The sequence below is a fragment of the Telmatherina bonti genome, assembly GCF_933228915.1.
Source record: "Telmatherina bonti genome assembly, chromosome: 1".
NCBI classification, from domain to species: domain Eukaryota; kingdom Metazoa; phylum Chordata; class Actinopteri; order Atheriniformes; family Telmatherinidae; genus Telmatherina; species Telmatherina bonti.
The window spans coordinates 47,239,310-47,258,083 of NC_136619.1; the positions used below are offsets into that span (position 1 = coordinate 47,239,310).

General features: G+C 51.3%; 1 protein-coding gene across 1 annotated transcript in view; it reads left to right on the forward strand.

Annotated features, from left to right (window-relative positions):
* Window positions 1-737: 737 nt before the first annotated feature.
* The window catches only part of LOC306774828 (uncharacterized protein), a gene marked incomplete at its 3' end in the record, with an annotated part of 132,843 nt that continues 114,806 nt past the window's right edge, over window positions 738-18,774 (forward strand). The window contains exons 1-3 of the mRNA XM_079265004.1: window positions 738-781; window positions 1,228-1,329; window positions 3,197-3,297. Of these exons, the coding sequence (XP_079121130.1) occupies window positions 3,237-3,297 (61 nt within the window). The 5' untranslated portion in view covers window positions 738-781; window positions 1,228-1,329; window positions 3,197-3,236. The remainder of the gene's footprint in view (window positions 782-1,227; window positions 1,330-3,196; window positions 3,298-18,774) is intronic.

The window sequence follows — 18,774 nt, forward strand, 5'->3', positions numbered from 1 at the left end:
TTCCTCCACCTGCAGATACAGAACATGAAGTGATGGTTGGATATAAAATGCTCCCCAATGTGGCTTATCTGTCCCTGCTGGTGGACATGGAACATGGAGACTCTGGACTCCAGTCCGGCACCTTCCAAAGGGAAGGGACTGACCGGTCGGGTCCGCTCCTTTTCCCAACCCAGAGCAGAGGAACAGAACGATGTTCTCCACAGCCAGACGTGGTGTAGCGGCCATCGGGCAGATGGAGGCAGGTGGAGGTGCCTCCATGCCCAGGAGGAAACCTGTTGTACAGCTGCAGATGTGTGCAGATAGTGGAGACGCTACATAACATGCTACTAAATGGTAACGTGTCCCGTTCAGCTGCGACCAGCGCTGTTGTCCCCGACCTCCAACCATCATGTTGGAACCAAACTGCTGCCAAACGTCTAGAAGTGATGCAACACATCAGAGGTGGAGAATCCCCCCCCCCCCCCCTCTCCGACCACATCTGCAGCGCTGCAACCCAGCTGGGACAGCAGGTAGATAGTAGCAGGAAGACGAGTGGAAAAGACTCTTTATGCTGCTTTATCTGTTCATACATTCATTTTACATCATTTTAGCCCCAGAATCTGACAGCTGAGGCTGTCTTCGCCTTGTCTTCACCGCTTCCTCTGTGCTTCTGATAGGTTGGACGGACGAGGACAATGGGCGCCGGCGGGGTGTCCCTCTGCCTTCTGCTGTGGCTCAGCTTCATCGCCAGAGTGTCCCCCCTCAACCCGGACGACCCCAACGTGTGCAGCCACTGGGAGAGGTCAGTTCCTGCAGCTCCAACACTAAAAATGACATAAAGCTGCCCAAGAACCTGCTGCAGGGAACAAATCATGGCTGAGGAGGGTTTTCCCAATAATCAGAAGCAGAAAGGGGAAAGCTTTCCTCACGGAGGGGGGTACGGGGTGGGAGTAAATCCAGAGCAAGTGGTCTCAGCGCTCAGCTCTATGGCAGGTAAAAGGCCCGATGCCAGTCTGTGTGAGAGGAGAATTCCTCACCTCCATGCAGAGCAGGTGGAAACTCGGAGACGGAGCTACCTGTTGGGTGTTGCAGTAGCAAAGTCAGCGTTCAGGATATCGATTCTTTCTTCTCTTAACGTCTGTCCTTACTCATCAGACTTCAGAAACCCTCAGAAGAAATGTTGACTATGATGTTTTAGATGTTTTCATTTAGTTTTGTTCAGTATTGATCAGCTTGTTTTTCCTGCAGTTACGCAGTGACGGTTCAGGAGTCGTACGCTCATCCGTTCGACCAGGTTTACTACACCCGCTGCACAGACATCCTCAACTGGTTCAAGTGCACCAAACACAGGTACGAACACCAAGCAGCACTTCATCATTTAAAACAGATTAGACTTTTAAGATCTTACAACTGCATAAATTCACAGTTTATTGCTAATTTTTCTGCTTTATGGCAGAGATGACACTGTGAATTATATATGAAGTATATGAACTAATATAACTAACATATGTAAACTGGAACATTTAGCATTAAAACAGTAAAGAAAACTAGTTGTAAGAATTTCTTTCATAAAAGAATCTTATAAAAAGAGAAGTATGGTATGAAGAGAAATGTGTTTCCTACTGCGTGTGCATGACAAAAATAGAAATAATTCACTCAGACTTGTACAATGTTTAATTGTATGTATCTGGGAAAAAGATTAACAACTAGTTAACGTCTGCGAGCCATAACGTGTGCGAGCCATAACGTCTGCGAGCCATAACGTCCGCGAGCCATAACGTCCGCGAGCCATAACGTCTGCGAGCCACAACGTCCGCGAGCCATAACGTCTGCTAGTCATAACGTGTGCGAGTCATAACGTGTGCGAGTCATAACGTGTGCTAGTCATAACGTGTGCTAGTCATAACGTGTGCTAGTCATAACGTGTGCGAGCCATAACGTGTGCTAGCCATAACGTCCGCGAGCCATAACGTCTGCGAGCCATAACGTCTGCTAGCCATAACGTCTGCTAGTCATAACGTCTGCGAGCCATAACGTCTGCGAGCCATAACGTCTGCGAGCCATAACGTCTGCGAGCCATAACGTCCGCGAGCCATAACGTCTGCGAGCCATAACGTCTGCGAGTCATAACGTGTGCGAGTCATAACGTCCGCTAGCCATACCATCCTTTAGCCATAACGTGTGCTAGCCATAACGTGTGCTAGCCATAACGTGTGCTAGCCATAACGTGTGCGAGCCACAACGTCCGCGAGCCACAACGTCCGCGAGCCATAACGTCCGCTAGTCATAACGTGTGCGAGCCATAACGTGTGCGAGTCATAACGTCCGCTAGCCATACCATCCTTTAGCCATAACGTGTGCTAGCCATAACGTGTGCTAGCCATAACGTGTGCGAGCCACAACGTCCGCGAGCCATAACGTCCGCGAGCCATAACGTCCGCTAGTCATAACGTGTGCGAGCCATAACGTGTGCGAGCCATAACGTCTGCTAGCCATAACGTCTGCTAGCCATAACGTGTGCGAGCCATAACGTCTGCTAGCCATAACGTGTGCTAGTCATAACGTGTGCGAGCCATAACGTCTGCTAGCCATAACGTGTGCGAGCCATAACGTCTGCTAGCCATAACGTCTGCTAGCCATAACGTCTGCTAGCCATAACGTCTGCTAGCCATAACGTCTGCTAGTCATAACGTGTGCGAGCCATAATGTCTGCTTATTTATTCATTCATTAGCTCTTATTTTACAGTTTTCACAAGCTCATCTATTACGCGGGTCCAACATGAATTTTCTTGTTTGTTCTTTAGTGACTGTTGGCTTCGCAAGTCCTTCAGTTAAATTTTAATTGAAGTGTATTTGCTCCTCATCCTCAGGCTTTGTGAGGAAGTGTCGGAGTTTTCACAGTAAGCTGTGTTACATAGAATAGTTCCTTCCTGCAAAACAAGGTCAAATAGGAGTTTGAGGTGCTTTTATATCAAGCTGTTTTATTTAAATCTGGACTAATTACGTGATATTGTTCCTGTTTTCCTTTTTCCTTTCTCCCAGTCAGCCGTCACTGCTTTACAGGAGCAGTTTAGCCCCTCCAGCTGAGTGCTGGAATTTAAGCACTCAGTCTTTAATTCTTTAAGTCTAAGAACATCATTGTACTGATTGATACGTAGAATCTCTCCAGTTGTGCTGATCATCTGATAACTGACCCCCTACTGTTTCACGTGTGCAGGATCAGCTACAAGACGGCCTACAGGAGAGGCGTGAGGACCATGTACAGGCGGCGCTCGCAGTGCTGTCCTGGTTTCTATGAAAGTGGAGACCTGTGTGTCCGTAAGTTGTTGCTTCCTTAACATCTGCTCAGTGAGGCTGTTGCTATGACGATGTTACTGGTGTCGGATGATGGAGAAGTTGAGCTGTTTTATTCCAGCTCTAAAATCTGATGATGAAGGTTCTGCTAGTTTCCATGGAGATGAAATAATCACAGTTGATCCTCTCAATCTGCCCCTCAAAAGCCCAAAAAAAAGAAAACTGCCTCAGAACGCAGGGTGCCCCACGATTCGCTCCATTCTGCTGTTTCCTCTCGGGAGGTAGGCGTAACTTATAAAATCGGACTCTTCTGCTCCTCGTGGTTCAGAAACGGTGCACCGTGCAGTAAATCAACCGAGAGATTCTGTCTCTCAGCAGGCTGTCTCTGTTGCCATAGCGACAGCAACAAGTGGACGTTGTCATAACAACAGCGAGGAGAAGGTGTCGTTGTGTTTGATGTTGGAGAGATGCTGAGACATGTCGTCTCTGAGGTACGGGATGCGTTCATGAATCCGGTTGTTAGCTATTTGCGTGTCGGCCTCCGACACTCGTTAGAAACGTTGTTCATTGGAACGTTTGATTTTTACTTTTATTGCTGATTGTTGCAAATCATCGTTTTAATGTTTCTGAAATCGACATAAAATTAAAAAAAAGGATTGTTGTTCCAACTTGACTGATGGTTTTCTATCCTTTAAAAAAAACTTGTCCCCCCCCCCTATTCTGCTCCTTTATAAACATTATAAATACTTTTAAAGTTTTATTCTAAAGGATTAGAATAGAAAGATTATAATAGAAGAATTCGTTCTTTTTTTTAATTCAGACATTGAATTAGTCAAATTTCATTTATTTTCTCTGAAGCACTTTGCAGCATTTTTCCTGCTAAAAATAAAAAATGAGGTAATTTTTTCTAATAAACTGCTTCTTTAAAACCAAATTCTTTTTGTTTGGATAAACAGAAGTAAAAAAGTGGCTTTCAGATGCTTTACAGATGCTTTACAGAAGTAAACATTTAGAAAGTCCAAATTATGAAATAAAAGGTGGGAGATAAAGTCAGAACCATGAGATAACCAAAATATTTATCCTTATAAAATGTACAGTTTCACATGAAAAGTCAGAATGAAATATAAAGTTTATTATGAAATTAATTTACTGATATCCAGGTTTTTAAAATGACACGCATATATATATATATATATATATATATAATATATTCATTCATTCATTCATTTTCTGAACCGCTTATTCCAATTCAGGGTCGCGGGGAAGCTGGAGCCTATCCCAGCCGGCTTTGGGCGACAGGCAGGGTACACCCTGGACAGCTCGCCAGTCCATCGCAGTATATAATATATATATATATATATATATATATATATATATATATATATATATATATAATATAAAATATAAAGTGGCGTGAAACGCTTCGCTGCCTGCTGGGCGGGAAACTCCTTCCATCTGCCGGAAGCTTCTCTAGAGGTCCGTCTGCTCTCTGACAACCTGGCAACGCAGCAGGACGGACCTGCTCGGTGTTCCTGCTGCGTTGCCAGGTCCACCGTTTGGGGACGGTAACTCGGCTCTGCCAGCAGGTAAACATCTGAACATCTCAGTACATTTCACAGATAAAAGAATGCTGATCTGTCGGCCGCTGGTTGGAAAAGAAGCGTTTTTCTGAAACTGGAAAGTTTTGCTGGAAGTTCTTCCAGTCCAAGTGGTGCCGGACTGAAGGTAGAACGTCTCACTGTCCCGGTCCTGCATGTCCATCGTGTTCCTTTCTCTCTCTGACGAATCTTTGGCCTGAAAGTCAGGTGCATCCTGTCAGTCCATCCACCAGGGGGCAGTGCTGAGTTCAGACGCCGGTTAGTGGCGGTAACGCAGTAACTTACTGTCCTCTTCTTCTTCTCTGGTCTCTCCCTCTTGCTGCTTCTGTGTGAGAAGTACAACTCAACCCCCTCACTGGAAGACGGACCAAACGGGATGGATGGTTTTCATGTCTCCTCTCCACACATGTAGAATTTAAGGATTAGATTCGGCTGGTGTGTTTCTATAGGCCTGGAAATCCAACCAATCAGAGCAGACTGGACTTTCAGCTGGATGAACGTAGAAATCCCGTTTTTCTGATGACGAGGAGCCAAATGAAACCGAGTCACCTTTAAACAGATTTATAACAGTAGCCAGACAGCTGCTGTTATAAAACCAGACCAACTGCAAGGGGCGGGGCCCGAGGGCGGGGTCCGAGGGCTTGGTCCGAGGGCGGGGTCCTAGGGCGGGCTTGGTCTGAGGGCTTGGTCCGAGGGCTTGGTCCGAGGGCTTGGTCCGAGGGCGGGGTCCTAGGGCGGGCTTGGTCCGAGGGCTTGGTCCGAGGGCTTGGTCCGAGGGCTTGGTCCGAGGGCTTGGTCCGAGGGCGGGGTCCGAGGGCGGGGTCCGAGGGCTTGGTCCGAGGGCTTGGTCCGAGGGCTTGGTCCGAGGGCGGGGTCCGAGGGCTTGGTCCGAGGGCTTGGTCCGAGGGCGGGGTCCGAGGGCGGGGTCCGAGGGCTTGGTCCGAGGGCTTGGTCCGAGGGCGGGGTCCGAGGGCGGGGTCCGAGGGCGGGGTCCGAGGGCTTGGTCCGAGGGCGGGGTCCGAGGGCTTGGTCCGAGGGCTTGGTCCGAGGGCGGGGTCCGAGGGCTTGGTCCGAGGGCAGTACGATACTAGACACGTTACAGTACGATACCTGACACGATACAGTACCATACTAGACACATGATACAGTATATTAGACAGACTATACTAGACATGCAATATAGTACGATAGTAGATATGCAATACAGTACGATACCTGACATGCGATACAGTACGATACCAGACATACGATACAGTACGATACCTGACATACGATAAAGTACGATACCTGACATACGATAAAGTACGATACCTGACATACGATAAAGTACGATACCTGACATACGATAAAGTACGATACCTGACATACGATAAAGTACGATACCTGACATACGGTAGAGTACGATACCTGACATGCGATACAGTACGATACCAGACATACGATACAGTACGATACCTGACATACGATACAGTACGATACCTGACATACGATACAGTACGATACCTGACATACGATAAAGTACGATACCTGACATACGATAAAGTACGATACCTGACATACGATAAAGTACGATACCTGACATACGATAAAGTACGATACCTGACATACGATAAAGTACGATACCTGACATACGATAAAGTACGATACCTGACATACGATAAAGTACGATACCTGACATACGATAAAGTACGATACCTGACATACGATAAAGTACGATACCTGACATACGGTAGAGTACGATACCTGACATACGGTAGAGTACGATACCTGACGTACGATACAATACGATACCTGACATGCGATACAGTACGATACCTGACATGCGATACACTACGATACTAGACATGCGATGCAGTACGATACTAGACATACGATGCAGTACGATACTAGACATACGATGCAGTACGATACTAGACATACGATGCAGTACGATGCTAAACATGCGATACCGTACGATACTAAACATGCGATACCGTACGATACTAGACATGCGATACAGTATAGAGTACAACGAGTCAGAAATCATGAATTTGTAAATCGTGACTATGTAAATGATGACTATGAAAGTGATGACTATGGAAATCGTGACTTTTAAAATCATGACTATGCAAATCCCCTCCTGAGCCGTCACCTTAGCGTGGTGGAGGGGTTTGTGCGTCCTGAAGATCCTCGCAGCTATGTCGTCTGGGGCTTTGTGCCCCTGGTAGGGTCACCCATGGCAAACAAGTGTCTAGGGGAGGGACCAGACTAAGCACGGCTCATCAACCCCTATGACGATGACCAACCTGGGCATAAATGTTCTTTTGCCCGGACGCGGGTTACCGGGACCCCCCTCTGGAGCCAGGCCTGGAGGTGGGGTACGAGAGCGAGTTTCTGGTGGCCGGGCCTTTACCCATGGGGCCCGGTCGGGCTCAGCCCGAAAGCGTTACATGGGCCCCACCTCCCGTGGGCTCACCATCTGCGGGAGGAGCCGTAGGGGTCGGGTGCAGTGTGAGCTGGGCGACAGCAAGGGGCGGGGACCCTGGCGGTCCGATCCCCGGCTGCAGAAGCTGGCTCTAGGGACGTGGAACGTCACCTCTCTGGTGGGGAAGGAGCCTGAGCTTGTGCGCGAGGTTGAGCGGTTCCGACTAGATATAGTTGGACTCACCTCGACGCATGGCTTGGGCTCTGGAACCAGAACCCTCGAAAGGGGCTGGACCTTCTTCCACTCTGGAGTTGCTCATGGTGAGAGGCGCCGAGCAGGTGTGGGCATTCTCATCAGCCCCCAGCTTGGTGCCTGCACGTTGGGGTTTACCCCGGTGGATGAAAGGGTAGTTTCCCTCCGCCTCCGGGTGGGGGGACGGGTCCTGACTGTTGTCTGTGCTTATGCACCGAACAGCAGTTCAGAGTACCCACCCTTTCTGGAGTCCTTGGAGGGAGTGCTGGAGGGTGCTCCTTCTGGGGACTCCATTGTTCTGCTGGGGGACTTCAATGCTCACGTGGGCAATGACAGTGAGACCTGGAGGGGAGTGATTGGGAGGCATGGTCCCCCCCCTCTGAACCCAAATGGTGTTTTGTTATTGGACTTCTGTGCTCGTCATGGATTGTCCATAACGAACACCATGTTCCAACATAAGAGTGTCCATATGTACACCTGGCATCAGGATTCCCTGGGCCGCAGTTCGATGATGGATTTTGTAGTTGTATCGTCGAACCTGCGGCCACATGCCTTGGACACTCGGGTGAAGAGGGGAGCGGAGCTTCAACTGATCACCACCTGGTGGTGAGTTGGCTCAGATGGTGGGGGAGGAAGCCAGTCAGAGCTGGCAGGCCCAAACGTGTTGTGAGGGTCTGCTGGGAACGTCTGGCTGAGTCCCCTGTCAGAGTGAGCTTCAACTCCCACCTTCAGCAGAGCTTCAAACATGTCCCGAGTGAGGCGGGGGGCATTGAGTCCGAATGGGCTGTGTTCCGTGCCTCTATTGCTGAGGCGGCCAGCCGGAGCTGTGGCTGTAAGGTCGTTGGTGCCTGTCGTGGCGGTAATCCCAGGACTCGTTGGTGGACACCAGCAGTGAGGGATGCCGTCAAGCTGAAGGAGTCCTATCGGGCCTTCTTGGCCTGTGGGACTCTGGAGGCAGCTGATGGGTACCGGCAGGCTAAGCGGCATGCGGCTTCGGCTGTTGCCGAGGCAAAAACTCGGGCATGGGAGGAGTTCGGCGAGGCCATGGAGAAAGACTTCCGGACGGCTTCGAGGAGATTCTGTTCCAACATCCGGCGGCTCAGGAGGGGGAAGCAGTGCTCCATCAATACTGTGTACAGTGGAGATGCGGTGCTGCTGACCTCAACTCGGGACGTTGTGGGTCGGTGGAAGGAATACTTCGAAGACCTCCTCAATCCTACCAACACGTCTTCCCATGAGGAAGCAGAGCTGGTGGACTCAGGGGTGGACTCTCCTATCTCTGGGGCTGAAGTCGCTGAGGTGGTCAAAAAGCTCCTTGGCGGCAAGGCCCCGGGGGTGGATGAGATCTGCCCGGAGTTCCTTAAGGCTCTGGATGCTGTGGGGCTGTCCTGGCTGACACGCCTCTGCAGCATCGTGTGGACATCGGGGGCAGTACCGCTGGACTGGCAGACTGGGGTGGTGGTCCCCCTTTTTAAGAAGGTGGACCGGAGGGTGTGTTCCAATTACAGGGGAATCACACTCCTCAGCCTCCCTGGTAAGGTCTATTCAGGGGTCCTGGAGAGGAGGGTCCGCCGGATAGTTGAATACCCTCTTTGGGGTCCTGGAGGGGGCATGGGAGTTTGCCCAACCAGTCTACATGTGCTTTGTGGACCTGGAGAAGGCATTTGACCGTGTCCCCCGGGGGCTCCTGTGGGGGGTACTCCGGGAGTATGGGGTACCGGACCTCCTTGTACGAGCTGTCCGGTCCCTGTACGACAGGTGTCAGAGCTTGGTCCGCATTGCCGGTAGTAAGTCGGATTAGTTTCCGGTGAGGGTTGGACTCCGCCAAGGCTGCCCTTTATCACCGATTCTGTTCATAACTTATATGGACAGAATTTCTAGGCGCAGCCAAGGTATTGAGGGGATCCGACTTGGTGGCCTCAGGATTGGGTCCCTGCTTTTTGCAGATGACGTGGTCCTGTTGGCTTCATCTGGTCGTGATCTCCAGCTCTCACTTGAACAATTCGCGGCCGAGTGTGAAGCGGCTGGGATGAGAATCAGCACCTCCAAATCTGAGACCATGGTCCTCAGCCGGAATAGGGTGGATTGCCCTCTCCGGGTCGGGAGTCAGGTCCTGCCTCAAGTGGAGGAGTTTAAATATCTCGGGGTCTTGTTCACGAGTGAGGGAAGGATGGAGCGCAAGATCGACAGACGGATCGGTGCGGCGTCTGCAGTAATGTGGACTCTTAATCGTGACCATGTAAATCGTGACTATGTAAATAATTATGTAAATAATGACTATGTAAATAATGACTATGTAAATGACTATGTAAATAACTATGTATATGATGACTATGTAAATGACTGTAACTGATTACTATGTAAATCATGACTATGTAAATGATGACTATGTAAATCCTGACCATGTAAATGACTATGTATATGATGACTATGTAAATGACTATGTAAATTGTGACTATGTAAATTATGACTATGTAACTGATTAATATGTAAAGTATATCTGTCAGTAATAGTCTGTGTTCATCACTGTGGGCGTTTCCAGACCGATGTCCTGATGGAGACGTTTGGTCCGAACCAAAACGAGTCGTGGAGCAGCAGATTGAGGAGCTGTTCGCGGAGACAATGGCTGGAATTAGACATGATTAGTTCAGTTGATTTCTATTCATTTCATTGTTGCCGTCTGATTAGACGTAACGACGTCTAATCATCGTCTTCGTCCCGTCTCTTCTCCGAGACCTCTCCTAACGACGTCTAATCATCGGGTTCGTCCCGTCTCTTCTCCGAGACCTCTCCTAACGACGTCTAATCATCGGGTTCGTCCCGTCTCTTCTCCGAGACCTCTCCTGACGACGTCTAATCAGTCTTCTTCCTGTCTTCTTCCCGTCTCTTCTCCGGGACCTCTCCTAATGACGTCTAATCATCGGGTTCGTCCCGTCTCTTCTCCGAGACCTCTCCTGACGACGTCTAATCACAGTCTTCTTCCCGTCTTCTTCCCGTCTCTTCTCCGGGACCTCTCCTAATGACGTCTAATCATCGGGTTCGTCCCGTCTCTTCTCCGAGACCTCTCCTAATGACGTCTAATCATCGGGTTCGTCCCGTCTCTTCTCCGAGACCTCTCCTAATGACGTCTAATCATCGGGTTCGTCCCGTCTCTAGTCCGAGACCTCTCCTAACGACGTCTAATCACCGTCTTCGTCCCGTCTCTTCTCCGGGACCTCTCCTGACGACGTCTAATCATCATCTTCTTCCCGTCTCTTCTCCGGGACCTCTCCTAACGACGTCTAATCAGCGTCTTCGTCCCGTCTCTTCTCCGGGACCTCTCCTAGCGACGTCTAATCAGCGTCTTCGTCCCGTCTCTTCTCCGGGACCTCTCCTAACGACGTCTAATCAGCGTCTTCGTCCCGTCTCTTCTCCGGGACCTCTCCTAACGACGTCTAATCAGCGTCTTCGTCCCGTCTCTTCTCCGGGACCTCTCCTAACGACGTCTAATCAGCGTCTTCGTCCCGTCTCTTCTCCGGGACCTCTCCTAACGACGTCTAATCAGCGTCTTCGTCCCGTCTCTTCTCCTAGACCTCTCCTGACGACGTCTAATCACCGTCTTCGTCCCGTCTCTTCTCCGGGACCTCTCCTGACGACGTCTAATCACCGTCTTCGTCCCGTCTCTTCTCCGGGACCTCTCCTAACGACGTCTAATCATCGTCTTTGTCCCGTCTCTTCTCCGGGACCTCTCCTGACGACGTCTAATCATCATCTTCTTCCCGTCTCTTCTCCGGGACCTCTCCTAACGACGTCTAATCAGCGTCTTCGTCCCGTCTCTTCTCCGGGACCTCTCCTAACGACGTCTAATCATCGGGTTCGTCCCGTCTCTTCTCCGAGACCTCTCCTAACGACGTCTAATCATCATCTTCTTCCCGTCTCTTCTCCGGGACCTCTCCTAACGACGTCTAATCACCGCCTTCGTCCCGTCTCTTCTCCGGGACCTCTCCTAACGACGTCTAATCATTGTCTTCGTCCCGTCTCCGTCCCGTCTCTTCTCCGGGACCTCTCCTAACGACGTCTAATCATTGTCTTCGTCCCGTCTCAGTCCCGTCTCTTCTCTGAGACCTCTCCTAACGACGTCTAATCATCGTCTTCGTCCCGTCTCTTCTCCGAGACCTCTCCTAACGACGTCTAATCACCGTCTTCTTCCCGTCTTCCTCCCGTCTTCTTCCCGTCTCTTCTCCGAGACCTCTCCTGACGACGTCTAATCATAGTCTTTTTCCAGTCTCTTCTCCGGGACCTCTCCTAACGACGTCTGATCACGGTCTTCGTCCCGTCTCTTCTCCGAGACCTCTCCTGACGACGTCTAATCATAGTCTTTTTCCAGTCTCTTCTCCGGGACCTCTCCTAACGACATCTAATCATCGTCTTCTTCCCGTCTCTTCTCCGAGACCTCTCCTAACGACGTCTAATCACCGTCTTCGTCCCGTCTCTTCTCCGAGACCTCTCCTAACGACGTCTAATCATCGTCTTCGTCCTGTCTCTTCTCCGAGACCTCTCCTAACGACGTCTAATCATCGTCTTCGTCCCGTTTCTTCTCCGAGACCTCTCCTAACGACGTCTAATCATCGTCTTCGTCCCGTCTCTTCTCCGAGACCTCTCCTAACGACGTCTAATCACCGTCTTCTTCCCGTCTCTTCTGCGAGACCTCTCCTAACGACGTCTAATCATCGTCTTCGTCCCGTCTTCGTCCCGTCTCTTCTCCGGGACCTCTCCTAACGACGTCTAATCACCGTCTTCTTCCCGTCTCTTCTCCGGGACCTCTCCTAACGACGTCTAATCAGCGTCTTCATCCCGTCTCTTCTCCGAGACCTCTCCTAACGACGTCTAATCATCGTCTTCATCCCGTCTCTTCTGCGAGACCTCTCCTAACGACGTCTAATCACCGTCTTCATCCCGTCTCTACTCCGAGACCTCTCCTAACGACGTCTAATCATCGTCTTCGTCCCGTCTCGTCTCCGAGACCTCTCCTGATGACGTCTAATCATCGTCTTCGTCCCGTCTCTTCTCCGAGACCTCTCTTAACGACGTCTAATCATCGTCTTCGTCCCGTCTCTTCTCCGAGACCTCTCCTAACGACGTCTAATCACCGTCTTCGTCCCGTCTCTTCTCCGAGACCTCTCCTAACGATGTCTAATCATCGTCTTCGTCCCGTCTCTTCTCCGAGACCTCTCTTAACGACGTCTAATCATCGTCTTCGTCCCGTCTCTTCTCCGAGACCTCTCTTAACGACGTCTAATCATCGTCTTCGTCCCGTCTCTTCTCCGAGACCTCTCCTAACGACGTCTAATCATCGTCTTCGTCCCGTCTCTTCTCCGAGACCTCTCCTAACGACGTCTAATCACCGCCTTCGTCCCGTCTCTTCTCCGGGACCTCTCCTAACGACGTCTAATCATCGTCTTTGTCCCGTCTCTTCTCCGGGACCTCTCCTAACGACGTCTAATCATTGTCTTCGTCCCGTCTCCGTCCCGTCTCTTCTCCGGGACCTCTCCTAACGACGTCTAATCATTGTCTTCGTCCCGTCTCCGTCCCGTCTCTTCTCTGAGACCTCTCCTAACGACGTCTAATCATCGTCTTCGTCCCGTCTCTTCTCCGAGACCTCTCCTAACGACGTCTAATCACCGTCTTCTTCCCGTCTTCCTCCCGTCTTCTTCCCGTCTCTTCTCCGAGACCTCTCCTGACGACGTCTAATCATAGTCTTTTTCCAGTCTCTTCTCCGAGACCTCTCCTAACGACGTCTAATCACGGTCTTCGTCCCGTCTCTTCTCCGAGACCTCTCCTGACGACGTCTAATCATAGTCTTTTTCCAGTCTCTTCTCCGGGACCTCTCCTAACGACGTCTAATCATTGTCTTCGTCCCGTCTCCGTCCCGTCTCTTCTCCGGGACCTCTCCTGACGACGTCTAATCATAGTCTTTTTCCAGTCTCTTCTCCGGGACCTCTCCTAACGACGTCTAATCACCGTCTTCGTCCCGTCTCTTCTCCGAGACCTCTCCTAACGACGTCTAATCATCGTCTTCGTCCCGTCTCTTCTCCGAGACCTCTCCTAACGACGTCTAATCATCGTCTTCGTCCCGTCTCTTCTCCGACACCTCTCCTAACGACGTCTAATCACCGTCTTCTTCCCGTCTCTTCTGCGAGACCTCTCCTAACGACGTCTAATCATTGTCTTCGTCCCGTCTTCGTCCCGTCTCTTCTCCGGGACCTCTCCTAACGACGTCTAATCACCGTCTTCTTCCCGTCTCTTCTCCGGGACCTCTCCTAACGACGTCTAATCAGCGTCTTCATCCCGTCTCTTCTCCGAGACCTCTCCTAACGACGTCTAATCATCGTCTTCATCCCGTCTCTTCTGCGAGACCTCTCCTAACGACGTCTAATCACCGTCTTCATCCCGTCTCTACTCCGAGACCTCTCCTAACGACGTCTAATCATCGTCTTCGTCCCGTCTCTTCTGCGAGACCTCTCCTAACGACGTCTAATCAGCGTCTTCATCCCGTCTCTACTCCGAGACCTCTCCTAACGACGTCTAATCAGCGTCTTCATCCCGTCTCTTCTCCGAGACCTCTCCTGACGACGTCTAATCATCGTCTTCATCCCGTTTCTTCTCCGAGACCTCTCCTAACGACGTCTAATCAGCGTCTTCATCCCGTCTCTTCTCCGAGACCTCTCCTAACGACGTCTAATCAGCGTCTTCATCCCGTCTCTACACCGAGACCTCTCCTAACGACGTCTAATCATCGTCTTCGTCCCGTCTCTTCTCCGGGACCTCTCCTAACGACGTCTAATCACCGTCTTCGTCCCGTCTCTTCTCCGGGACCTCTCCTAACGACGTCTAATCATCGTCTTCTTCCCGTCTCTTCTCCGAGACCTCTCCTAACGACGTCTAATCACCGCCTTCGTCCCGTCTCTTCTCCGGGACCTCTCCTAACGACGTCTAATCATCGTCTTTGTCCCGTCTCTTCTCCGGGACCTCTCCTAACGACGTCTAATCTTCGTCTTCGTCCCGTCTCTTCTCCGAGACCTCTCCTAACGACGTCTAATCATCGTCTTCGTCCCGTCTCTTCTCCGAGACCTCTCCTAACGACGTCTAATCATCGTCTTCGTCCAGTCTCTTCTCCGAGACCTCTCCTAACGACGTCTAATCAGCGTCTTCGTCCCGTCTCTTCTCCGGGACCTCTCCTAACGACGTCTAATCAGCGTCTTCGTCCCGTCTCTTCTCCGAGACCTCTCCTAACGACGTCTAATCACCGTCTTCGTCCCGTCTCTTCTCCGGGACCTCTCCTGACGACGTCTAATCATCATCTTCTTCCCGTCTCTTCTCCGGGTCCTCTCCTAACGACGTCTAATCAGCGTCTTCGTCCCGTCTCTTCTCCGGGACCTCTCCTAACGACGTCTAATCATCGGGTTCGTCCCGTCTCTTCTCCGAGACCTCTCCTAACGACGTCTAATCAGCGTCTTCGTCCCGTCTCTTCTCCGAGACCTCTCCTAACGACGTCTAATCACCGTCTACGTCCCGTCTCTTCTCCGTGACCTCTCCTAACGACGTCTAATGATCGTCTTCGTCCCGTCTCTTCTCCGAGACCTCTCCTAACGACGTCTAATCATCGCCTTCGTCCCGTCTCTTCTCCGAGACCTCTCCTAACGACGTCTAATCATCGTCTTTGTCCCGTCTCTTCTGCGAGACCTCTCCTAACGACGTCTAATCATCGTCTTTGTCCCGTCTCTTCTGCGAGACCTCTCCTAACGACGTCTAATCACCGTCTTCTTCCCGTCTCTTCTCCTAGACCTCTCCTAACGACATCTAATCACCGTCTTCATCCAGTCTCGTCTCCGAGACCTCTCCTGATGACGTCTAATCATCGTCTTCGTCCCGTCTCTTCTCCGAGACCTCTCTTAACGACGTCTAATCATCGTCTTCGTCCCGTCTCTTCTCCGAGACCTCTCCTAACGACGTCTAATCACCGTCTTCGTCCCGTCTCTTCTCCGAGACCTCTCCTAACGACGTCTAATCACCGCCTTCGTCCCGTCTCTTCTCCGGGACCTCTCCTAACGACGTCTAATCATCGTCTTTGTCCCGTCTCTTCTCCGGGACCTCTCCTAACGACGTCTAATCATTGTCTTCGTCCCGTCTCCGTCCCGTCTCTTCTCCGGGACCTCTCCTAACGACGTCTAATCATTGTCTTCGTCCCGTCTCCGTCCCGTCTCTTCTCTGAGACCTCTCCTAACGACGTCTAATCATCGTCTTCGTCCCGTCTCTTCTCCGAGACCTCTCCTAACGACGTCTAATCATCGGGTTCGTCCCGTCTCTTCTCCGAGACCTCTCCTAACGACGTCTAATCATCGGGTTCGTCCCGTCTCTTCTCCGAGACCTCTCCTAACGACGTCTAATCAGTCTTCTTCCCGTCTTCTTCCCGTCTCTTCTCCGGGACCTCTCCTAATGACGTCTAATCATCGGGTTCGTCCCGTCTCTTCTCCGAGACCTCTCCTGACGACGTCATATCACAGTCTTCTTCCCGTCTTCTTCCCGTCTCTTCTCCGGGACCTCTCCTAATGACGTCTAATCATCGGGTTCGTCCCGTCTCTTCTCCGAGACCTCTCCTGACGACGTCTAATCACAGTCTTCTTCCCGTCTTCTTCCCGTCTCTTCTCCGGGACCTCTCCTAATGACGTCTAATCATCGGGTTCGTCCCGTCTCTTCTCCGAGACCTCTCCTAATGACGTCTAATCATCGGGTTCGTCCCGTCTCTTCTCCGAGACCTCTCCTAATGACGTCTAATCATCGGGTTCGTCCCGTCTCTTCTCCGAGACCTCTCCTAACGACGTCTAATCACCGTCTTCTTCCCGTCTTCTTCCCGTCTCTTCTCCGAGACCTCTCCTAACGACGTCTAATCAGCGTCTTCGTCCCGTCTCTTCTCCGGGACCTCTCCTGACGACGTCTAATCATCATCTTCTTCCCGTCTCTTCTCCGGGACCTCTCCTAACGACGTCTAATCAGCGTCTTCGTCCCGTCTCTGCTCCGGGACCTCTCCTAGCGACGTCTAATCAGCGTCTTCGTCCCGTCTCTTCTCCGGGACCTCTCCTAACGACGTCTAATCAGCGTCTTCGTCCCGTCTCTTCTCCGGGACCTCTCCTAACGACGTCTAATCAGCGTCTTCGTCCCGTCTCTTCTCCGGGACCTCTCCTAACGACGTCTAATCATCGTCTTCGTCCCGTCTCTTCTCCGGGACCTCTCCTAACGACGTCTAATCAGCGTCTTCGTCCCGTCTCTTCTCCTAGACCTCTCCTGACGACGTCTAATCACCGTCTTCGTCCCGTCTCTTCTCCGGGACCTCTCCTGACGACGTCTAATCATCGTCTTTGTCCCGTCTCTTCTCCGGGACCTCTCCTAACGACGTCTAATCAGCGTCTTCGTCCCGTCTCTTCTCCGGGACCTCTCCTAACGACGTCTAATCAGCGTCTTCGTCCCGTCTCTTCTCCGAGACCTCTCCTAACGACGTCTAATCAGCGTCTTCGTCCCGTCTCTTCTCCGAGACCTCTCCTAACGACGTCTAATGATCATCTTCGTCCCGTCTCTTCTGCGAGACCTCTCCTAACGACGTCTAATCACCGTCTACGTCCCGTCTCTTCTCCGAGACCTCTCCTAACGACGTCTAATCATCGCCTTCGTCCCGTCTCTTCTCCGAGACCTCTCCTAACGACGTCTAATCATCGTCTTTGTCCCGTCTCTTCTGCGAGACCTCTCCTAACGACGTCTAATCACCGTCTTCTTCCCGTCTCTTCTCCTAGACCTCTCCTAACGACATCTAATCACCGTCTTCATCCAGTCTCGTCTCCGAGACCTCTCCTGATGACGTCTAATCATCGTCTTCGTCCCGTCTCTTCTCCGAGACCTCTCTTAACGACGTCTAATCATCGTCTTCGTCCAGTCTCTTCTCCGAGACCTCTCTTAACGACGTCTAATCATCGTCTTCGTCCAGTCTCTTCTCCGAGACCTCTCCTAACGACGTCTAATCATCGTCTTCGTCCCGTCTCTTCTCCGGGACCTCTCCTAACGACGTCTAATCACCGCCTTCGTCCCGTCTCTTCTCCGGGACCTCTCCTAACGACGTCTAATCATCGTCTTTGTCCCGTCTCTTCTCCGGGACCTCTCCTAACGACGTCTAATCATTGTCTTCGTCCCGTCTCCGTCCCGTCTCTTCTCCGGGACCTCTCCTAACGACGTCTAATCATTGTCTTCGTCCCGTCTCCGTCCCGTCTCTTCTCTGAGACCTCTCCTAACGACGTCTAATCATCGTCTTCGTCCCGTCTCTTCTCCGAGACCTCTCCTAACGACGTCTAATCACCGTCTTCTTCCCGTCTTCCTCCCGTCTTCTTCCCGTCTCTTCTCCGAGACCTCTCCTGACGACGTCTAATCATAGTCTTTTTCCAGTCTCTTCTCCGGGACCTCTCCTAACGACGTCTAATCACGGTCTTCGTCCCGTCTCTTCTCCGAGACCTCTCCTGACGACGTCTAATCATAGTCTTTTTCCAGTCTCTTCTCCGGGACCTCTCCTAACGACGTCTAATCACCGTCTTCGTCCCGTCTCTTCTCCGAGACCTCTCCTAACGACGTCTAATCATCGTCTTCGTCCCGTCTCTTCTCCGAGACCTCTCCTAACGACGTCTAATCATCGTCTTCGTCCCGTCTCTTCTCCGAGACCTCTCCTAACGACGTCTAATCACCGTCTTCTTCCAGTCTCTTCTGCGAGACCTCTCCTAACGACGTCTAATCATTGTCTTCGTCCCGTCTTCGTCCCGTCTCTTCTCCGGGACCTCTCCTAACGACGTCTAATCACCGTCTTCTTCCCGTCTCTTCTGCGAGACCTCTCCTAACGACGTCTAATCATCGTCTTCATCCCGTTTCTTCTCCGAGACCTCTCCTAACGACGTCTAATCAGCGTCTTCATCCCGTCTCTTCTCCGAGACCTCTCCTAACGACGTCTAATCATCGTCTTCGTCCCGTTTCTTCTCCGAGACCTCTCCTAACGACGTCTAATCACCGTCTTCTTCCCGTCTTCTTCCCGTCTCTTCTCCGAGACCTCTCCTAACGACGTCTAATCATCGTCTTCGTCCCGTCTCTTCTCCGAGACCTCTCCTAACGACGTCTAATCATCGTCTTCGTCCAGTCTCTTCTCCGAGACCTCTCCTAACGACGTCTAATCACCGTCTT